Source organism: Thalassophryne amazonica, unplaced genomic scaffold (genome assembly GCF_902500255.1).
Source record: "Thalassophryne amazonica unplaced genomic scaffold, fThaAma1.1, whole genome shotgun sequence".
In the NCBI taxonomy this organism is placed as follows: domain Eukaryota; kingdom Metazoa; phylum Chordata; class Actinopteri; order Batrachoidiformes; family Batrachoididae; genus Thalassophryne; species Thalassophryne amazonica.
The window spans coordinates 4,556-29,267 of record NW_022986507.1 but is presented as its reverse complement, the minus strand read 5'-3'; the positions used below and the strand labels follow the sequence as shown (position 1 = coordinate 29,267).

The 24,712-nt window shown below is 40.7% G+C and overlaps 1 protein-coding gene across 1 annotated transcript; it reads right to left on the bottom strand.

Annotated features, from left to right (window-relative positions):
* Nucleotides 1-21,057, bottom strand: LOC117506258 (DNA repair protein RAD50-like; the record flags this gene model as incomplete). The annotated part of the gene is given in 7 exon segments (XM_034165755.1): nucleotides 1-135; nucleotides 7,097-7,155; nucleotides 17,578-17,709; nucleotides 17,712-17,742; nucleotides 19,235-19,335; nucleotides 19,338-19,362; nucleotides 20,803-21,057. Coding segments are annotated over 7 exon segments (723 nt in total), but the record flags the coding sequence as incomplete, so codon positions are not given.
* Nucleotides 21,058-24,712: the final 3,655 nt, after the last annotated feature.

Sequence of the window (24,712 nt, the reverse complement as noted above, 5' to 3'; positions counted from 1 at the left end):
CATCAGCTGTGTGACTGTGGCCTTTTCCTCCTCCAGTCTTTGTGTGATGTGCCGGTGAAAGCTCTGAATTTGCAGAGTGGTGAATGGTGGTCGATCATAACCCTCCAATTCCAGAAAGGATGACAAAGAGCGAACCTGAGGATCACAGAATATGTATTTATATACATGGCAAGCATCTGTCAGGGACGAAGTTTGATGACTGAGCTTCATTTATATTTACTGGGCATGATTCTAAAGTAAATCAATCTATCAGAGGAAAGCAAACAGTTCTGTTCTCAGTTTGAAATCATGTATGTTACACAAATGCATTCAGGGTAAAACACTTTCTGCAAGTCCATTTATACCAACCTTGATCCAAACACACGACAGGTTGTTATGTTTCTTCTCAAAACTCACACGAAAATTGCAATTAAGGGTAGACAGAAAAATACAGCACAGTTTTTCCAATTTTTAAATATTCTAATTGTTTTTGCACTGAACTGTAAGCATATACAGTCATCAAGCGTTGAAAAAGTTTGTCACTTTCTTAACTGTATTAGGACTTAGTGTTGGTGAGAATCATGAATTTAGAATATGCATTTAGAATACAAAATACAGGGGGGCGCTAGTGCGCAAGATATGGAGTAAGACATCTTTTTCAGAGCTCCTGTAGAATTTACATTTATGTGTTAGAACAGCTATTTCGGCATCAGGACCAGTCTTAAAGCTCACCAAGGTCGACGTAAGTACTCAAAATCAAGTTTGAATGACAGGAAAGCTCCAAAAATATAAATACAGCAACAGTGCCAGTGATCCGCCTCCTACAAGAAGCATGAGACAACATACGCCCAAGAGCCAAGCTCAGCCCTCACCGATCCGGAGCGAAAGGCCAGGTATGACCTCCAAAGAAATTAAAGCAGAAATTTTATCCTCGAGGGAATAAATCTCTACAGTCATAAGAGAGGAACTCCAAAGCACACTGGCAGGAGACTGTGACACCCTGAAAAATGCAAAGCAAGTGGTGTTGTCTGAAATTAAAAACAACATGGCTGCAATTAAATCCGAAGTTGACAATTGTGACAATTATGGATTATCCATATGAAATGTGTATTATCAACATGGTCTCATGAAGTCCTTCCATTACAAAACACAGGAACCAGTCTTAAAGCCAACTGACAACTTTAAAAGGCTGATGCGTGGACATGGAGGTGAGAATAAGATGCATTAATATCCGCATTATTGGCACTGAAGAGCAGCTAGACTCAAACTCCCCGACAGCGAATTATTGGTTGAAGAAATAACAAATGGAATAGTTTTGACCATGTTGAATGCTTGGTCTCCAAAGTAAAGGTCAAATAAGGTTGACGTACATTGCGTGCGTGCCTGCTGCTAAGTACTTTCTGGACTTGCACACCATTCCAGCAGGGGGAGGTAAGTCATCTTTATATTAACAGCGTGGTGTGGTGAGTGATTTTAAGTTCAATGTAAGTACACAATATAATTATAAATACATTAAAAATATATGGATGACAAGAAAGTGAAAACACTTATTTCCATTGTGGTCCATTTAAAAAAAAAAAAAAAAAAAAAATCAAAGGACAAAATAGAAGTAGAAATAATCATAATAATAATAATAATAATAATGTATATGATAATAAGAACCTAAATTGAAATACATTAAGACAGTAATTTAATATTAGAAAATGACAATTAAGAGGAAATAAAAGGGTTGAGCTCTTCTAAAAATTGTTGAGGTCTAAGGTTCTAAAAACATTCTGGACTCACACGCCATTCCAACTCATTATACAAGCTTTGCTTAATTTATCACCACCCTTACCACAAAAATGTCAGCTACCCATTTTACTACCCAACCTTGAGCCTGTGGATCCCCATGGGCAACATGCTAGTGATGATATAAAAGGAACTGTCATAAATAAGGAAGAGCACAAAATATCATTATATGCTGATGATGTGTTATTATATCTGACAAAATCAACCTCAACAATATCGCATTTAAAGGAATTTCTCAGTATGGGTATTATTCAAGATATGAAAGTAAACATGGAAAAAAAAACAGGCTATGGATGTCAGTGGCAAGATTTCAGAGAGCATAAAAATCCACAGTGGATTTACATGGTCTAAAGAATGTATTAAATAGCTTCGCATATAAAGACCCCCATCTCTACATAAGCTCTATAAAGCGAAATATGGTAAAATGATATGGTGCATTACTAACGACTTGTAACAATGGTCTGTGCTTCCTCTCTTTCTACTTGGTTGTGTTGAAAGTATCCATATAAATGTTTTGGAAAGGCTGCTTTTTTTAAATTTTAGATGTTACCTGTAGAAATCCCAAAGTCAGTTTTTGATAAACTGGATAAATAATCTCTAATTTCAATGGCCAAAAAAACAAAAACAAAAAGCACCCTAGAATTAGATTTAAAACCTTACAGTTATCTAAAATAGATGGTGATCTGAAGCTTCCAAACTTAAAATATTATTTCTGGGCTGCATAACTGAAGCACCTAATAGTGTGGATTCAGAATGGCACATGGGATGGCTTAATATTGAACACATATTGATGAAATATTGAACATATTGAAATACTACCCTTTTACCCTCAGTGCTGCTTTTGATACTGTTGACCATAAAATTTTATTACAGAGATTAGAGCATGCCATAGGTATTAAAGGCACTGCGCTGCGGTGGTTTGAATCATATTTGTCTAATAGATTACAATTTGTTCATGTAAATGGGGAATCTTCTTCACAGACTAAAGTTAATTATGGAGTTCCACAAGGTTCTGTGCTAGGACCAATTTTATTCACTTTATACATGCTTCCCTTAGGCAGTATTATTAGACGGTATTGCTTAAATTTTCATTGTTACGCAGATGATACCCAGCTTTATCTATCCATGAAGCCAGAGGACACACACCAATTAGCTAAACTGCAGGATTGTCTTACAGACATAAAGACATGGATGACCTCTAATTTCCTGCTTTTAAACTCAGATAAAACTGAAGTTATTGTACTTGGCCCCACAAATCTTAGAAACATGGTGTCTAACCATCCTTACTCTGGATGGCATTACCCTGACCTCGAGTAATACTGTGAGAAATCTTGGAGTCATTTTTGATCAGGATATGTCATTCAAAGCGCATATTAAACAAATATGTAGGACTGCTTTTTTGCATTTACGCAATATCTCTAAAATCAGAAAGGTCTTGTCTCAGAGTGATGCTGAAAAACTAATTCATGCATTTATTTCCTCTAGGCTGGACTATTGTAATTCATTATTATCAGGTTGTCCTAAAAGTTCCCTAAAAAGCCTTCAGTTAATTCAAAATGCTGCAGCTAGAGTACTGACGGGGATTAGAAGGAGAGAGCATATCTCACCCATATTGGCCTCTCTTCATTGGCTTCCTGTTAATTCTAGAATAGAATTTAAAATTCTTCTTCTTACTTATAAGGTTTTGAATAATCAGGTTCCATCTTATCTTAGGGACCTCGTAGTACCATATCACCCCAATAGAGCGCTTCGCTCTCAGACTGCAGGCTTACTTGTAGTTCCTAGGGTTTGTAAGAGTAGAATGGGAGGCAGAGCCTTCAGCTTTCAGGCTCCTCTCCTGTGGAACCAGCTCCCAATTCAGATCAGGGAGACAGACACCCTCTCTACTTTTAAGATTAGGCTTAAAACTTTCCTTTTTGCTAAAGCTTATAGTTAGGGCTGGATCAGGTGACCCAGAACCATCCCTTAGTTATGCTCCTATAGACGTAGACTGCTGGGGGGTTCCCATGATGCACTGTTTCTTTCTCTTTTTGCTCTGTATGCACCACTCTGCATTTAATCATTAGTGATTGATCTCTGCTCCCCTCCACAGCATGTCTTTTTCCTGGTTCTCTCCCTCAGCCCCAACCAGTCCCAGCAGAAGACTGCCCCTCCCTGAGCCTGGTTCTGCTGGAGGTTTCTTCCTGTTAAAAGGGAGTTTTTCCTTCCCACTGTAGCCAAGTGCTTGCTCACAGGGGGTCGTTTTGACCGTTGGGGTTTTACATAATTATTGTATGGCCTTGCCTTACAATATAAAGCGCCTTGGGGCAACTGTTGTGATTTGGCGCTATATAAAGAAATTGATTGATTGATTGATAGACACACCAATTAAAGAATTGGCAGACTTCACTAAGATTGGTCTTAAAATCTGAAAAAAGAAAAGAAAAAAAAAACGGTCAGCTTTTGGACTACTAAAGGTAATTTCATCACTAACGAGTACTGTCTTTATGAAGACATTCATACCTAACAACATAGATGCCAGCTTTAGAAAATGATCTGATCATAGAGAGGTTCATTTAGCCCTTTTATTTAATGGAAAAACCCTTAAGTTATTTGAACATCTGAAAAATGACATTCATCTTCTGAAGACAGATTTCTTTAGATATTTACAGTTAAGAACTTTCCTGGTGGCACACAAGGAATGGACAAAACCCATAAAACCTACCTCCATAGAAAGGTTTATAATATAAATACAAATGGGGTATAGGGATAAGAAAATAATTTAGCAAATTCTACCATCTGTTCTTATCCAAGAATCTGCATAACTCCCTACAGATAAAGCAGAGGTGGGAGGTGGAGATGACCAAGACCATGTCATCGGGGTACTTGGAACCACTGAGGCACACCTGTGCATAAATTTAAAACACATGGAGGGAATTTAAATGGAAAATAATCTCTCGATTTTTTAGGACACCAGAAACAGTAGCGAAGATGAGTCCAACTCATGTTGGAGGAACTGTGGAGCGTTTATCACACTCACATATTCTGGTCCTGTCCAAAGCTAAGCTTTTATTAGAGAGAGATATTTGATGCCATCAAAGTGGTTTTCCAACAAGATATCCCAAGGGAACCTACAGTACAGCGGGATTATTGAGGGCAATTCCTGGAGGATTGGAGGACAGGGACACAAAATATCCACTGAATATTTTATTCATAGCTGCATCAAAATGTATAACTGTTAGATGGCTGAGGCCAAATTCACCAACTTATAATATGTATATGAATCGAAAAAGTATGGGATTTCTTTCAAATGGAGCAAATCACATACACATTAAAGCTCCAAAAATCCATTTTGTTGGGCAATGAAACCACGCCATGGCTTTGGTAATGCAATGAGAGGGTTACTTTGTGTCCCCTGTCTGACCCTTACTTTTTGCTCCCTCTATGCACATGTCATACTACCACCCTTTCTGTGATACATACTGCACATTTTTATTAAACCTTTTGTTCAAGTCATTGAGCGACTATTTTACACCCCCCTGAATGTTTGGGAGTGGAAACTTAACATTTTGAGTATTTAATGCCTGAATGTGTACAAATGTACAGAGATATAGAAATGTATACATTGCCCTGATAATGATAAAAACTAAATAAAAATACAATATAAATAAATGGTATTCAGAATACAGTCACATTCTTAGAATTAATGGATTACTAAAAATAACATTTTGCCTCAAATTAAATTATGGAAAAAACATTCCTGTGAATTGCTTGACTGAAAACATCCTACATTTCACCTGCCCATACACCACACGCTGAATGGAGCAGCACAAGAAAATGGAGTTTTCACTGGACAGAAATGCATTTCTGTTATGAAAATTCAAACAATATTTTCCTTTTAAATAAGTGGAAGCAGATTACAACGTCACTGAGCAGTGTTGAACGACCACTTCTAACCAAAAGGATAATCGTGAAGTTTTTTTGTTTTTTACCTGGTTAAAGTTGTCTGCTACTTACTGGTTAGCTTGTCTAACCTAACTAGCAACCACAGCCAGATAGCTACCCAATTAGCCAAACTGACAGCTATCAGGAAATTTGCATCTGTAAACCATTTGACATGTTATTTATGAGGGATGTCTCAATCTGATTAAAGCACTTGAAATTAGGCTTGATTAAGGCTTTTTTCTGATTGATTGGGATCGCCAAAGTCTCATCTGGATCATTATTTAAGCGACATATCGATGGAGCTAAGCTAATACCTGCCACATTTTTGTAGTTTGCCAGCTTCACTGCATTTCAGGAATGTTTAAGAATCTTATTTATTTACATGTCTGATGTGCCAACTGGGTAATGCTTTTCACATGACAACATGCTAATAGCAATGGGTCCACAGCATTTCATTTCATTTAACCTTTATTTTACCAGGTTAGTCTCACTGAGATTTTTGCAAGGGAGACCTGGACAATTCTAAAGTTTCCAATCCACCTAACCTGCACGTCTTTAAATCTGGGAGGAAACCGGAGCACCTGGAGGAAACCCATGCAAACACGGGGAGAACATGCAAACTCCACACAGAAAAGCCACAGGTGGAAATTGAATCCATGACCTTCTTGCTGTGAGGCAACAGTGCTAACCAGAGTCACCGTGCTGCCCAAACAGAGAGAAAAAACAATCAAAACAAAAACAAACTATGTAGCATGCCATTACTTATTCATTATAAAAGTAATTCACTCAGTGTAACTATACTTGTCTTTTCTGCTGTGACTACTGCACACAGCAAAAATTCCCAGCCCCTACATTGCTTCAGAAAGCTTTAAGAGATCAATTTTCAAGGATATGGTCACAGTGAAGTGAATGTAGACAGAAAAGTTCAAAAAATTAGGGGTCCCTGAAATAGTTAATGCCATCACTATGCATAATTTTGATTTGTTGTTGCAGCTAATTCATTACACACTGATGAACAGATGGTTATGAATGCTGCATTCCATTTATGCCAATAAATACCCATGAATCCTACATACTGTTGCTTGATGGGGTTTTTTTTTTTCTTTCTGTTTCAGTTTTTTTGTTGTTGTTGTTGAGGGGGGGTGCTTCAATATAAATGACAGCTCTGTAACATTTCACTTGTTTTTTTTTTGGTGGTAGTGGGATTTATTTTAAAAGTCATTAAAATAACTTCACCCCCAAAATAAATGAATAAATTTAGATGGAGAAACTCAAGAATGCTGAAGTTTTGATTAGCGGCCCCCCACTGGTTGTGGGCACACAATCAGTGCAAATCACTTTGATTTGTAGCTCATGCACAACCTGTGCTTCATTGCATTTGATATAACCTGTTTTCACTCACCTGAGTATCACGAGTCTTGATGTTTTGAGACTGGCGGTCATTTTCCAGCTGAAGGCGACCTGCTCAACGAGAAAAGAGGAGCTCACCAAATAATGCACTGTATAAGATCTGTAGGTGTCCAAACAACAGCTCATACAATGCAGATTTTTTTTAAAAAAATACAGAATGAAGGATTTTACAAAATATTTGTTTTAGCAGCTTTCTTCTTGATTCTGTCACTTCGAGTTAACCTGTTTACATTTTGCATAGCAGGAAGTTTTCTAGAACACGAGAAACCGATCAGAGTGGGGTGGGAAATGCTCCCTTGACCCTAAGGAAAATTCTGAAAAAAGGAAAATGTGTGCGATTGTACCATCAGTCATGAGAGATTTTATGGATGTATTCCATCCATCCATCCATTTTCTTCCGCTTTATGCGGAATCAGGTCGCGGGGGCAGCAGCTCAAGCAAAGCCGCCCAGACCTCCCGATCCACACACACCTCCCCCAGCTCCTCCGGGGGAAACCCAAGGCGTTCCCAAGCCAGCCGAGAGATGTAGTCCCTCCAGCGTGTCCTGGGTCTTCCCAGACCCTTGAACCCTTGAGCACCTGATGGAGTGTGTAGAGCTGGTCCAGTGTGCCGCGACCAGGACGAAAACCACACTGCTCCTCCTGAATCCGAGGTTCGACCATCGGTCGAATTCTCCTCTCCAGTACTCTGGAATAGACCTTACTGGGGAGGCTGAGGAGTGTGATCCCCCTATAGTTGGAACACACCCTCCGGTCCCCCTTCTTAAACAGAGGGACCACCACCCCGGTCTGCCAATCCAGAGGCACTGTCCCCGATCGCCATGCGATGTTGCAGAGGCGTGTCAGCCAAGACAGTCCCACAACATCCAGAGACTTAAGGTACTCAGGACGGATTTCATCCACCCCAGGAGCCTTGCTACCGAGGAGCTTTCTAACCACCATGGTGACTTCGGCCTGGGTAATGGATGAGTCCGCCTCTGAGTCCCCAGTCTCTGCTTCCTCTTCGGAAGACGTGACGATGGGATTGAGGAGATCCTTGAAGTACTCCTTCCACCGCCCGACAACATCCCCAGTTAGGGTCAACAGCTCCCCACCCGCACCATAAACAGTGCTGGTGGAGAGCTGCTTCCGTCTCCTGAGGCGTCGGACGGTTCGCCAGAATCTCTTCGAGGCCGACCGATAGTCCTCCTCCATAGCCTCCCCGAACTCCTCCCAGACCCGAGTTTTTGCCTCTGCGACCGCACGGGCTGCGGCACGCTTGGCCTGCCGGTACCTGTCTGCTGCCTCTGGGGTCCCACCTACCAACAAAGATAAGTAGGACTCCTTCTTCAGCTTGACAGCATCCCTTACTTCTGGTGTCCACCACTGGGTTCGGGGACTGCCGCCGCGACAGGCACCAGAGACCTTGCGACCACAGCTATGAGCGGCCGCATCGACAATGGAGGTGGAGAACATGGTCCACTTGGACTCCATGTCTCCAACCTCCCCCGGGATATGGGAGAAGCTCTCCCGGAGGTGGGAGTTGAAGACCTCGCTGACAGAGGGTCCCGCCAGTTGTTCCCAGCAGACCCTCATGATACGTTTGGGCCTGCCAGGTCTGACCGGCTTCCTCCCCTCCCAGCGGATCCAACTCACCACCAGGTGGTGATTGGTCGACAGCTCCCTCTCTTCACTCGAGTGTCCGAGACACGTGGCCGAAGGTCAGATGATACGACTACAAAGTCGATCATCGACCTCCGGCTCAGGGTGTCCTGGTGCCACGTGCACATATGGACACCCTTGTGCTCGAACATGGTGTTCGTGATGGACAAACTGTGACTAGCACAGAAGTCCAACAACTGAACACCACTCGGGTTCAGATCGGGGAGGCCGTGCTTCCCAATCACCCCCCTCTAGGTCTCACTGTCGCCGCCCACGTGGCCGTTGAAATCCCCCAGGAGAACAATGGAGTCCCCAGTCGGAGCGCTATCTAGTACCCCTCCCAGGGACTCCAGAAAGGTCGGGTACTCTGCACTGCTGCTCGGCCCGTAGGCCGAGACAATGGTGAGAGACCTGTCCCCGACCCGAAGGCATAGGGACGCGACCCTCTCGTTCACCGGAGTGAACTCCAACACATGGCGACTGAGCTGGGGAGCAATAAGCAATGCGACCCCAGCTCTCCACCTCTCCCCATGGGCAACGCCAGAAAAATGAAGCATCCAGCCCCTCTCCAGGAGTTGGGTACCAGAGCCCAAGGTGTGCGTGGAGGTGAGCCCGACTATCTCTAGTTGGTATCTCTCAACCTCCTGCACAAGCTCAGGCTCCTTCCCCCCTAGCGAGGTGACATTCCACCTCGCTAGGGGGGGAAGATCTATTCCTTAATTAACAGGAAGCCAATGAAGAGAGGCCAATATGGGTGAGATATGCTCTCTCCTTCTAGTCCCCATTAGTACTCTAGCTGCAGCATTTTGAATTAACTGAAGGCTTTTCAGGGAACTTTTAGGACAACCTGATAATAATGAATTACAATAGCCCAGCCTAGAGGAAATAAATGCATGAATTAGTTTTTCAGCATCACTCTGAGACAAGACCTTTCTAATTTTAGAGATATTGCGTAAATGCAAAAAAGCAGTCCTACATATTTGTTTAATATGCGCTTTGAATGACATATCCTGATCAAAAATGACTCCAAGATTTCTCACAGTATTACTAGAGGTCAGGGTAATGCCATCCAGAGTAAGGATCTGGTTAGACACCATGTTTCTAAGATTTGTGGGGCCAAGTACAATAACTTCAGTTTTATCTGAGTTTAAAAGCAGGAAATTAGAGGTCATCCATGTCTTTATGTCTGTAAGACAATCCTGCAGTTTAGCTAATTGGTGTGTGTCCTCTGGCTTCATGGATAGATAAGCTGGTATCATCTGCGTAACAATGAAAATTTAAGCAATGCCGTCTAATAATACTGCCTAAGGGAAGCATGTATAAAGTGAATAAAATTGGTCCTAGCACAGAACCTTGTGGAACTCCATAATTAACCTTAGTCTGTGAAGAAGATTCCCCATTTACATGAACAAATTGTAATCTATTAGATAAATATGATTCAAACCACCGCAGCGCAGTGCCTTTAATACCTATGGCATGCTCTAATCTCTGTAATAAAATTTTATGGTCAACAGTATCAAAAGCAGCACTGAGGTCTAACAGAACAAGCACAGAGATGAGTCCACTGTCTGAGGCCATAAGAAGATCATTTGTAACCTTCACTAATGCTGTTTCTGTACTATGATGAATTCTAAAACCTGACTGAAACTCTTCAAATAGACCATTCCTCTGCAGATGATCAGTTAGCTGTTTACAACTACCCTTTCAAGAATTTTTGAGAGAAAGGAAGGTTGGAGATTGGCCTATAATTATCTAAGATAGCTGGGTCAAGTGATGGCTTTTTAAATAATGGTTTAATTACTGCCACCTTAAAAGCCTGTGGTACATAGCCAACTAATAAAGATAGATTGATCATATTTAAGATCAAAGCATTAAATAATGGTAGGGCTTCCTTGAGCAGCCTGGTAGGAAGTTTAAGTTTAGCATTTAAGTTTAGCAACTTAAACTTTCTGTTGTAAATTTTCCCTGATAATCTTTAAAACACTTAAGATCTCTAGATACTGCCATCTGCTAAAGAAACAAATTTTGCATTTTCACTGTAAATCAATATTCCACTGATAACAGTATGACTGAAAATAAATTTTCATAATATTTCATTATAAAAAGCCCAGGATCTTATGTAGAAGTTTAAGAGTACACAATGTTGAACTGAACTTGTAAATGAAGCCAAATTTCTAGGGGTCGTTATCGATGACATTCTAAGTTGGAAAACATATATAAATTATGTTAAATCTAAAATGTCAAAGATCATTGCCATCTTGTATAAAGCACAAGACCTGCTCCCCCCAACACTCAGTTACTTTATATCATTCATGAAGTTTGGTGAACCACCTACAAAACAAACACAATCCTATATTTTTACTTCAAAAGAAAGCTATAAGAATTATTTGTAAGAAATCATACTGTGAGCCAACAAATGCACGTTTGCATATTTTGAAATATTGGGATATGATTGAATATATCATAATAGAAATTATGTTCAAAGCACAAAATAAACTTCTGCCACTACATGTCCAGGACCTGTATAAAATGAGACTCCAGGTTTAATTTATGAGGCACATTGTTATTCCAGAAATCAAAGATACGAACTACAGTAAAAAGTCATTCTGTTTCTGTAAAAGGTGTTAACATTTGGAAAAACTGCCCAGATAACATATAACCAACTGGTACTTTAGTAGGCTTTAAAAGACTCTAAATAAACTATTTGTTTGCTCATTATAGTATGTTAAATTAGATTTATTGCTTTTGTCTTGTTTTGGTGTACTGCTGCTTGTACATTTGTGTTTTTGAAATTGTAGTTCAGAGATCAATTTATATTTATATTAGGTATATGTATAATTTTTATATGAATATGTACACTTTTTATTTTTAATTCTGATTAAAGAGGTAGGCATCTATAAGCTTTGCTTCTGCCTGCACCCTTTCGGCCACATGGGTGCACAGTTGGACTATTTTCTCTTTTTCTTTGTGTGTTTTGTTGATTTGCTTTGGATCCATGTGTGCCAAATAGATTCATTCATTCATTCGGCAAATGTTCATTTTCGTTCGATGTACGTTATTAAGTTGACCCACTTATTTTATCCATTTCCTCTTAAAATATAAAAATAGAAATTTTACACTTTTCTGTGACCCTCTCAAACATGTACTGGTCATTCTGTCTGAACATTTTGAGTACCTTGGAAAATCTATAGCTGCTGCAGTTTAGAAAATACAGCTATATTTGAAGTAACACTCAGGACGAAAAAGGGCGTGGTCATTTTCGGTCTGTTAGTACCGGATAGAGATTTTGGTACATATCCCAAGTTGTTCATTAGGGTCATATTAGTCTAGACCAGTTGCGTTATCCTCTCCTAAATGATGTGCATACATGTCTCAGCTAGGTCCTCTACTACAACCCCTGGCAAAAATTATGGAATCACCGGCCTCGGAGGATGTTCATTCAGTTGTTTAATTTTGTAGGAAAAAAAAGCAGATCACAGATATGACACAAAACTAAAGTCATTTCAAATGGCATCTTTCTGGCTTTAAGAAACACTATAAGAAATCAGGAAAAAAAATTGTGGCAGTCAGTAACGGTTACTTTTTTAGAGCAAGCAGAGGGAAAAAAATATGGAATCACTCAATTCTGAGGAAAAAATTATGGAATCATGAAAAACAAAAGAACGCTCCAACACATCACTAGTATTTTGTTGCACCACCTCTGGCTTTTATAACAGCTTGCAGTCTCTGAGGCATGGACTTAATGAGTGACAAACAGTACTCTTCATCAATCTGGCTCCAACTTTCTCTGATTGCTGTTGCCAGATCAGCTTTGCAGGTTGGAGCCTTGTCATGGACCATTTTCTTCAACTTCTACCAAAGATTTTCAATTGGATTAAGATCCGGATTATTTGCAGGCCATGTTGACCCTATGTGTCTTTTTGCAAGGAATGTTTTCACAGTTTTTGCTCTATGGCAAGATGCATTATCATCTTGAAAAATGATTTCATCATCCCCAAACATCCTTTCAACTGATGGGATAAGAAAAGTGTCCAAAATATCAACGTAAACAACGTAAACGAGCAGATCTGATTTGATGCAGGTGTTAGTTTTGGGGATGAAAATTTACAGGGTGATTCCATAATTTATTCCTCAGAATTGAGTGAGTCCATATTTTTTTTCCCTCTGCTTGGTCTAACAAAGTAACCGTTACTGACTGCCACAATTTTTTTTTCCTGATTTCTTATAGTGTTTTTTAAAGCCAGAAAGTTGCCATCTGAAATGACTTTAGTTTTGTGTCATGTCTGTGATCTGCTTTTTTCTACAAAATTAAACAACTGAATGAACATCCTTCGAGTCCAGTGATTCCATAATTTTTGCCAGGGGTTGTATTATATGCTTGTGTTACATCTTAAGCTCATATTCTAAAATATCTTCTGCACCAGAATTTAATGAGCCTTTTTGTGAAAATGATGAGTTAAGCTGCCTCTGCACACCCAGGATAATGATGCTCAGAACTAGCTAATTTAGCGTCCGTAAATTGCACAGATGATTCATAATGGATTTAAGGGCTTTGACACAAACTAAATCGATCCGACACGCTCCATGATTTTTGTCTTAGGAAAGCATTTTATTTCTATTTACCATTAACAGTGTTATGTCATGGATCGCTCTCTCTGACTCCACTGTAAGTGAAGCCTAACAGTCAATGCACGCTTCAGATAGAAAGCTGCATATCAGTTTCTGCTGCAGCAAAAGTTGTTTTTTCATGCTTGGAATTCAACAACGTGTGTAAAAACTGCATCCTCTGTAAATACTGACAATACTGACATAGTAGAAAAATGAGTATACAGTGGTCCCCCACATTAGTGGCCCCTCTCAGGAGAGGCCACCCCTCACATACGGCCACATTTCTACTGCAACAACTGTCTTTCTATTGATTTCACCTCTCAAGAGAGGCCACCCCTCAAACGTAGCCAGCAGCCCACTCAAAAGGATGAAAATCCCCTCAACAGTGGCCATTCCATGGAAATTTCCAACCGGGTTTCCCCACAGAAGTTGTGTCAAAACGTGAGCTTGCAAGAATACTCCAGTAAACAAAAGAACAAAGAAAAATGGCTCCTGTTGGCAAAACGACCGCATCTCAGAAAAGAAAAGCTTTAAAGTTGGAAGAAAAGGTGAAAGTAATTTGTTTGAATCAGAAATGAGAAGGTTCCTGAAAGTTTGCTGTTGATTTCAGTGTTGGTAAAACACAGCTCAACAACATTCATACAAACGCTGAAGATGCACTGTAGGAAGAAACTCTTGCATCATGTGTTGATGGTAATGCATGACGTTTCCAAGGCATCAGATGTTGCCAGGCAAGTTAAAGATTTTATTTAATTTTTGTGACTTACAATTCTTATGCTGTGATGTTTTGAACTTAGATTGAGTGGAAAACATGGTTTATGTCTGACTGTAGTCAATAAATCTGATTTTTTTTTTCCCTGCATACTTCATGCTTGTAGCAATATGTTATCAGGTACTGTGTTGTACACATGCTGGATTTTGTCTCCCCCTCAACAAAGGCTACACCTCTGATGTGACCACTTTTAGTCTGCAGTTCAGGTGGCCTTAATTGAGGACCACTGTAGTCACATTTTCAGAATCTGGTTTTGACTCGTTCTCCTGACATCTTTAATTTGTAGACTTACAAATTAAATTTTCCACGCAGATACACTTGCTGACATTTGCAATCAGAATTGTAAATGTCTGGCGGATCCACTGTTACTCACTCAACACTTTTCTGATCTCCAATCAGAAAAGTGTTGACCAATCAGAATATAGCTCCATCGCTCTGGCAGAAAACAATGGCGCAGACCGGTATGGCATACAAGGGACAAAAAAAAAATTGTGAATTGAAATTTTATATATATATATATATTATATATATATATATATATATATATATAATATACAACATTTAAAAACACTCAGTTTGACCCTTAAATGCTACAAACTTAATTACTTATGTTTCTTTTTTACTTTCAGAGACCCTGAAGTTTATGTTGATGCCAAGCAATACTCAGGAAAATGCCAAGATTAACCATACTACAGCGAACAAAAATGATTTGAGTTTTGGCACCAGACCATGAGTGTCAAACAGGTTGCAGCGACTTTATGCTAGACTGACAAAATGCAGGGCCAATATTGATTTTTTTTTGTCAGCTTGCACACTCCCTCCCTCCTTATCTTTCCTGCTTCTGTGGCGTGTTGTCTGTGAGGCTGCAGCTTTGCTCTTCTGGAAAACGACAAAAATGGATCTGTTAAAGTGGTCTCTTAATGCAATTGACACTATTTCCTACAAGACATTCGGGGGCGGAGGACCCGACCTGTCCTGCCGGGACGCATGTGATGGGTTACGTGATGGACTCGTGGAGGAGATGGCAGGTCATGTGCCTTTACACACTGTCTGTGGAGGATGTCAAAGAGGTGTATATATTTGCTCATTGGTGACTGGCTTTCTGCTGTGTGGAGCGGGCATAGCACTGGTTTACCGGAAACTCAAGAAGGTTGAAGCAGCTATAATTGGCCCGTCCAGGCTGCCCCACCAGACTGATTCGATTGGAAGGGCAGTGTCAGCTCAATCTGCGGGTGTTAACCGCGCGTTGGATACCATCTCCGGTAAGATAGCGGCGCTGGAAAACCGCTTTGACCATCAGTAAGACCGCATCCTTTCTACATTCAGATGTATTGAGAGCCACTCTGTTCTCAGACTGTGGAATCTTTCAGGCGTCTGCTAATCTGGATATTCATTTGGCTTCCCAAAAACACAGCTGCACTTCAAGGGCGCTGCGATAAAAACCTCCTGAAGGAAGGACAACACTTAAGCCTCGCTCCCCAGTCTCTCCCTCCCTCAGCTTCTCCAGCTCTGATGTTGACTGTGGACAGTGAATTGTTCAGGGCTGAGCCCCTCCTCCTTCCAGATGGATGAACAAGGCTGTTGATGGCGCCTAAAGGCTGCCTCCGGGTGTTCTGATAAACTGGACTTTCAAATCTCGGCTGTCGTCTTTCGTCTCCTGTCTGTGTGTGTGATCATTGTTTTTTGTGCTGATGGGTTTTTTTTCCCCCTGCATTGCTGCTGTGTAATGCAGAAGCTATGAAGGGTTTTTCTATCCCACGTTTTTACCTTGTGTGTGCTTTTATATGTGTTTATGTACCGGGCCGGCTCATGTGTGTTGTGTGTGTTGTCTGTAAAGAGCCGGTCATGGTTTGCTCAGCCCTGCTGTTGACCTAGTACATCTGGAGCTGGTCCCCGGGCGCCTAAAGGCGACTTCTGCTCCTAACTTGTTGTGTGGGCCGCTGAAGAGGAGGTACTGCTGGCCCACCACCACAAGATGGCGCCCTGCTTGAAGTGCGGGCTTCAAGCACGAGAGGGCGGTCGGAGCGACCGGGAGTGACAGCTGTCACTCATCATCCGTACCGCTGTCACTCATCCACTACTCAACACATCACCATAAAGGCCGGACTGCAACTCCACCTCCCCGCCGAGAAATCAGCTACCTGGAGGTAATATGCTCCGCTGTATTTAACGCTGACTAATAGTCTGAACTTCTTTGCAGCTGTTTTCCTTGTGATTGCCTTATCTGTGGGATTGGCGTTGGTGTGATCAGCGACTGCTTCGCTTCACACCCCAACCAGATAAGTGGTTAGACAGGAGCTGCACGAGTGTGTGATTAGAGGTGGAGGTGCTCCCTCCTTACTGAACACAGACTGTGGAATTACTGAGTGTGCATACTCACACTCACCTGTGCTGTTTCTATTCTCTGCCAGCAGTACCAGGTCTGACAGCTGAAGACGGTGACCACCTGGGGAACCCAGGACTTGGCGGCTCCGGTGTTCTTCAGGTCCGTTGGCGGTGAGGGCCGTGTGGGATCCGGCTCGGTTCTGGACGGGCGTCTCCTATCCTCAACCTGCCCACACGTCACCCAACGTGTAATTGACTGTAGTCCCAAACTGATTGTTGTCTGTATTCCGTTGGGCACAATTACAACATTAAACTGTTACTGTTTGGCTTTCCATTGCCCCGTTCTTTTACGCCCCCTGTTGTGGGTCCGTGTTCCTACACTTTCACAACATAACTGGCAATTAGGATGGGTTAAATGCAGTAGACACATTTCATTGTGCAAGGAACATGTTCCTATGTGCATATGACCATAAACTTCTTTTGAATACTTTGAATCCTGACATGGTATGAAACTTCAACCTTCAGCTTTCGATTCCAGCCATAACATTATTTCCCAGGACATATGCTTGACCATTTTCTTTGCTGATAAAATGTTGCATATTTTTTTGGGACACCCGATATGTATCACAACTTGATGGAAATCAGTTTGTTGATGGAGATCTTGCACCATGCATTTTGTTGTCTGATTCACAGCTGTTTAAGTTCAGATGGTTCACTGCCTTTTCACACTTGCATGCAGCAGAGTGACGGCAGGTGTGGCCAATGGGAAGCCTGCTATCGATCCCTGCGGATAAATTACCAGTTGACCTCAGGTTTGGGCTGACAAAAAGACAGGCTGAGGGGTCTCTAGATAACGTCATGTTGCAGACTGATCATTACTTCGATCAACCCATTTTTGTGCTGAATCTGTATCATTAACAGATCATCACTGTGATGTCATTCACTGAGAAAAGTGAATTTTTCAGGTCAGGTCATTTTACTCTGTGTAGTGACTCCTTGACCAACTGGGAAAAAATGTTTAAAATCACAAAATGTACCAAGTGCAGAAATTAGATCATTTCCATACTAAGTACAGAAATTTAAATTTTTGTGTCAAAGTTAAATCCTCCCTCTAGAACGTGTGTGTACCTTGTTCTACTAGGAGATCAGCTTTGACTCTGTTGAGCCTCTGACATTCCCGGCCAGCTCTCTCCAGTTCCTTCTGGCAGTCTGTCAGCCTCCTTTCTTTCTCCTTAACTGTCCTCTGGTGGTTTTGGTAATATCCTGCAGCTGCTCATCCGTACCTTGAAACACCTGCCATATGTAAATTTCACCTTAGTTAGGCTCTGCAGCTCAAGGCAGTTTGGTCGCAGTTTGATAAAAATATGCAGTCTAACACAACTTTTAAGACAATTAAAACACGCATACATAGATGAGGCCACACATTTGCATATACCTTGGGTACACCTTGAATCAAAGTTTCCAACTTCCAACAGTTTATGTTACCAAACCAAACCATGTCTTAAGACAATTACAATGTCTGCTTTATTTAAATACCCTACATCAGGGGTAGGCAACCTGTTCCAGAAAGAGCCATGAGGGTGCAGGTTTTCTTTGCAGCCACTGACTCCACCAGGTGATTTCACTGATTAACTGATTCCATCTGCTCAAAGTGATATTAATCAGTAAAATCAACTGGTGGAGTCAGTGGCTGCAAAGAAAACCTGCACCCTCATGGCTCTTTCTGGAACAGGGTTGCCTACCCCTGCCCTACATACACAGCAGGGCCAGACTGCAGGATACAGGAATATTTACCATTTAATAAATCCTACCACCTCTTAAAGAGCAACTGATATGGTTTGTTATGCTTTACATAACAAGAGTGTACATAATGTAGTTAGTCTCATATAATAAAATAAAAATGACACACAGGAAATTTTGCTGAGTAACATTTACTCTTCCGGGATAGCATTTGATCCCAGTCCAAATAGAGTGAAATATACTCTATCACAGAGCTAAATCAACTCACAGTGTGAAATCAACTCTTATTGGAGTAAAATAGACACCAGACGGTGTCTCCGACCGAACTGTCCCCCGTCAGCCCTGCCGTCACTGCGCATGCGTCGTCAGCCACGTTTCACTGATTATCACCTTGTTTCTGCTTAAAACTGCACTCCAATCATCTATCTCAGCGACAGATATCTGAAGCTTTTGTACAACAATCATGTCCGCATAAATTCAGCATTATTCCATAACAGACGAAGGAAGCGATCAGAGTGCCGCGGCTACAGGAGCTGCGGTGCTCTGATCGAGCTAAATTGTGGGAAATTCCATTCATTTCACTTGCATCCCCGTCAGAGTCTGTGCTATTTGTCGCCTGCTTCAGATACATTATTTGGCACAACCTCATTGCCTGCTCACAAAATATAACTGCCACATATTCTCTGTTTGTGTTTGAAGTATCCTTTTCATACAAGCTTTAAGACACTGACAAAATAACATTTTTTTTCCTCTGAGCTGCTTGTGGGGATTCACACTGTTTTCAGTGCAGCCAGCCTGCAGCTGTACCTCTTTGATGCTACGTGAAGATTGCCATGTTGAGCTGCTTTTGGGCCAAACAGTGCCATTGCAGGGTAATATTTTGCCGAAATAATGTGTTAACATCACAATTCAATCATCAATTTTTTTCCCCAACAGAACAAAAGACATACTATCACAAAATAATGTGAATCAGTAAAAAAACAAATCACGTCAGTTGCAATTTAATGTCCCCCACGTGCAACAATATGCATTCTTTCACTGTCACCTGTTCCATTGTTTCCTCCAACTCCTTATTGTCTTCTTCCATCTGTTTCTTCCTGCTGTCTAAAGCCTTGATATCATTGTCCAGCTTCATCACTTTCCCAGCTTTCCATCAATGTCCATCATTCGATTCTGAAATTGAGATGATGAATAATTTAAAAGATAAAAGTCTAACAGACGTACAAACATGTTACACAAGAAACTGAAGCTCAAATATCAGTTTCAGAAGACCTGTTACATGTTAAGACGGTGAAGCAACACGAGACTACACTGATTGCTAGTTTGATTTTACCAACTAAGACTTATTCATCTAAGTATAATGAGTTATAATGGACATGCTGATTGATAGGTACCGCCATTATACTGCTGCTTACAACTACATATGCAGCTTATCCATTCAAATTGCCACAAAAGCTGCATTTTTGGAAAATTTGTTTCGCACACCTGCACACCCCAATTGTTTTTCAAGGTATATTTTGTTTGAATTTGTTAACAAAAATTAAGAAATATGCTCAATCCCACAATGTTAAAGAAAGTGATACACACGACCATCAACAATATTGAATTTGTCATAATTATAATTAATATTTCCACAGTTAGGTAGGTTTTTGGGTAATACTACAGCAGAGAAAGAACCCCAAAAGAAAAACACACCCTCCTTTGCGATCTGTATTATGTTCATACAGTAATTACCGAAGTAGATGAGTAATTAACACATGCAAGTAGTTTGCCCAAACTAGAAAGATCAAATTATGTTTTTCCTCAGTGTAACAATATTAATAGCTATGCATAATAAATAATAACCATGCATACACCATTTTTTAAATATATGAACTGATACTTATGAAGAAAGAACAGGCCTCATGCAAGAACATTTTCTCAACTTCTTGGGTGTCAAAATCCACAACCATATTTAGATGTAAAAGTAATATACAGTAAAGTGATTTAGCACAATATGACTCCTTCAATTGGGCAGTGCAGTGTCGTTCGAGGGTGGGCGCCTAAAGGGGTAAAATGTGATGCTATGACGTAATTTCTCTACATCTGGGGAACAGAAACACAGCACTTTCTCTGTGAGTTTGGGCAATTACACGCAAACAAAGTGAAAAATACAAAGAAAAGAGTGACGATGCAGTGGAAAGTGGACATGTGTTGCAGCTTGTTTATGACCTGGAGCAGGCGAGAGAATGTAGCTACTCTGGTTAGCTGTGTAGGCTAACTAGTTTACCAACACACATCTCCCATTTGCCTCATCTTCCCTTCTCCACTGGGAACTGAAAAAAAAAAAAACTGAACTTTTTCGCGACTGCTTCAGTGACTGTCGCCGAAAACAAAACAGTACACAATTTCCCCTGTGAAGTTATGCTGTGTATATATTGCGCAACGGGAGCGGCTGTCCCGTAAGTGGTCAAATCCCGCGATATCACGCAGGGTTCAAACGAGACTGCATTGCCCAATATTCATCCTCAGGACACCATATATTCCAGACCGCCACTTGACCCTTTTTCGTCCATGTGAATGAGACTTGTCAGTGTTTCTATATGCATATAAAAACAATAAAAAAACACACACCTCAAGTGGATCAATTCGGCTGTCTATCTGCAAGACATGGTCTTTAGAGGATGCCAGCTGAGTCTCCTTTGTGGCTAACATGTCCTTCATCTGCTGGGCCTTCTCCTTGTTTTGCTTCAGGTAGCGCAATTCCAACTGACACTCTTTGATAGCCTGACTTTGTTTCAGACGTAGCTGTCGCATTGTATCAAGAGCTTTGATATACCTGATAAAAATACAAACAGGACATTGACATTTCATGGCACTCAATACTACTGAGCCTTCATTTAAAGGTTGAGGACCACACTGAACATTTTTGTTTGAGCCCAACTACTGAATTAATAATTAGCGTACTTATTACTGACACCAGTTTTTCAAAGCCTTGAGGTGGAATGGTGAAGTTCAAAATACTTTTCATCAGTAAGGCATATTGGTTCACTTCTGGTACACAAATAAAATCAACTATGGCAACCAATCACTAAAACCAACTAAGGTTGGGCTGCCCTGTATCATTTGCATAACATTTCAATGATTAGCCTCATTCTGTCTATGGCTGATGCAGAGTCACTGATTCCTGATTTTCTGTTTTCTAGAAGTGACTACTGTTTTATCTTCTGGCTTGCCACAAGCAGTACAAGAAGGCTTCAAATGATTTGGAACACAGAGCTTTGGCAACCCCATCTATGTGAGGGCAGATGATGGTTCTGCTGTTAACACAGAAATTTGAATACAATTACATATTTTCCACAAATCAGATTGGTTAATCGTGTGAGATTTCAGACCGTGTAATATCGGGTGTAAGGTTGCAAAATATTCAGCCGTTTCACATTTAATGTATTATTCCATGCCCTGACCAGCCGTGCGCACTGCTATGCAGATGTCAATAATGGTGCTGTTAGATAAGAGCGAGAGAAAGTTGCGTACCGACGACAATGCTAAAATGGGTAAATATAAGACACCATACAAAAATATTGATGTGGATTCTGATACAGAATTACAGTTTCACATTTGATGGATTACTCCATGCCCTGACCGCTGTTGGAGCAACGCTCCCTCGGCTCGATGGTAAGCCTCGCCGACCGAGTTACCTACAGAACAATAAACCGTGCAAACACTGAAACTGGATTAGAATGGTAACAACCCTATGTCCATGCTGGATTACGGTTGCAAATATCCGTTTTTAAAGCTCAATTTGCGAACGTATAACCAGCATGAACATCTGCAAATCATCAGACACAACAGGGTTATTCCCTAAATGCATTGTGGTTTTGTGACTGATTATTTGCTAAACTTATTGAGCCTTTTAGTCTATGCCACCACTTGCCCTGTAATCCGTAGTATGGCGGGCTGTGGCCACACTGGGCACCAGTGCATGCTCCCAATTTTATTTGTGTTATCTTTTGTCTATGTGGTGGTTAACATTACAAAACCAGTGATGTGAGTAGTGTTAATTTGTCACCTGTTTTTTTTTTTGTTTTAGTCTTTTGTCAACTGTCCTTTTTAGTTTTATTCATATTTAGTATCCATTTACCATTTTTATTTAGTCATCTTTTAGTCTACTAAAAATCTGTTAATTTTAGTCTAGTTTTAGTCAAAAGAGAACTAAATATATTTTTGTTTCAGTTGAGACATTTAGTCTTTTTGATAAAACACACAGATTATTTCTGATTACCATTTCATTCAATGCAGTGTTTTACACATCTGAAATACTGAATGCTATCATTACCTCACAAAATACACATGTTGAATGACTAAAGGATTGTGGTGTTTTTCCAAATATTTTAAATTCGCAAGGCTTCCGGTTAGGTTACAATTAGACATTTGGTTTTCTTTTAAGTCTGCAGTGCTGTAGGGTGCAGGTCTTTTGAAATGAAACATTTGTTGGATCTAGTTTTTCTATTTGCAGTTCAGAATTGACTGGAAATTTGTTAAAGCAAAGCAGAACAAAATAAAATACATAATTAAAGATCTGTAATCTTTTTATCTATTATAAGAGCCGCAATATGAACCAATTTAATTGAAATATGCACACTTCACATTTTATTATTTTGTTATATTTCATGTTTTTTGTTATATATTAGTCATAAATAATGGTAAAAACAAATTGATGTATGGATGTAGCGTTTGCTGCTGTGTTCACAAATCTACACACAGTACCTTTAATCTGAGCATCAGAGAGCTAATCAGACACTGCAAATGTAAACTCTTTCATGAAATGTTTGTCATTGGCGTCGGAGTTACTCTGCAGCAAGTGTATTATTTGTTTATTTTATTGACTATTCGTGACTATTTTCTTACTTTGTAAGAAAAAGTTAACTTTCTGGAGGCTGATACCCACTCTAGTGGCCTTTAAGCCCCTTTCACACCGGGCCTACTCTGAGTTGCGTCATGACGACACCAAGTTGATGCAACCTAGTGCCGGGGTGATGCAGGTCAATGCCGCAACACCGTGAGGGATGCAAAGGGTGAAGTGAAACCAACGGTAAAAATTAAACATTAAACATTAATTTTTTCTGCGTTGAGCACAGGACGCAGAAAGGAAGTAGTTTTCTCGCATGTTGAGGCAACTTAATGCTACTTAACACGACTGGATGCCACACGTATAACATTACCCTACGCATTTTATGATTCCTGCTGTGCTCCATTGTTGCCGAACTATAAATCATATAGGAGTGTTGTCGAACTTTTTATACCATGTACATAATGCAGTAAAAAGTAAAAAAGTAAAAAAGTGGAAAAGTACTGCATGTGGTGAGGGAGACAGCTAGGCAGTACTGGGTATGACATCTGGACAGTGGAAGGAAGACAAGGAGACTTCGGTGGAATGAAGAGGTCCAGGAAAGCATAAGGAGAAAGAGGTTGGCGAAAAAGTTTTGGAATAGTCGGAGAGATGAAGAAAGTAGACAGGATACAAGGAGATGCAGCGTAAGGCGAAAAGAAGTGGCAAAAGCAAAGGAAAAGGCATATTGCGAGCTGTACAAGAAGTTGAATAGTAGGAAGGAGAAAAGGACTTGTACTGATTGGCCAGACAAAGGGACAGAGCTGGAAAGAATGTGCAGCAGGTTAGGGTGGTAAAAGATGCACATGGTAATGTGCTGACAAGTGAGGAGTGTGTGCTGAGAAGGTGGAGGGAATATTTTGAAGAGTTAATGAATAAAGAAAATGAGCGAGAGAAAAGGCTGGATGATGTGGCGAGAGTAAATCAGGAAGTAAAAGAGATTAGCAAGAAGAAGTGAGGGCTGCTATGAAGAGTGAAGAGTGGAAAGGCAGTTGGTCCAGATGACATTCCAATGGAGGCATGGAAATGTCTAGGAGAGATGGCAGTAGAGTTTCTAACCAGATTGTTTAATAAAACCTTGGAAAGTGAGAGGATGCCTGAGGAGTGGAGACAAAGTGTGCTGGTTCCTATTTTCAAGAACAAGGGTGATGTGCAGAGCTGCAGTAACTACAGAGGCATAAAGCCGATCAGCCACAGCATGAAGTTATGGGAAAGAGTAGTAGAAGCTAGGCTTAGAAAACAGGTGAAGATCTGTGAGCAGCAATATGGCTTCATGCCGAGAAAGAGCACTACAGATGCAATTTTGCTCTGAGAATACTGTTGGAAAAGTACAGAGAAGACAGAAAGAGTTACATTGTGTTTGTGGACTTAGAAAAGCTTATGATAGTGCCAAGAGAAGAGTTGTGGCATTGTATGAGGAAGTCTGGAGTGGCAGAGAAGTATGTTAGGGTAGTGCAGGACATGTACAAGAATAGTGTGACAGCGTGAGATGCGCAGTCGGAATGACAGACTCATTCAAGGTGGAGGTGGGATTACACCAAGGATTAGCTCTGAGTCCTTTCTTGTTTGCAGTGGTGATGGACAGGTTGACAGATGAGATCAGACAGGAGTCCCCATGGACTATGATGTTTGCAGATGACATTGTGATCTGTA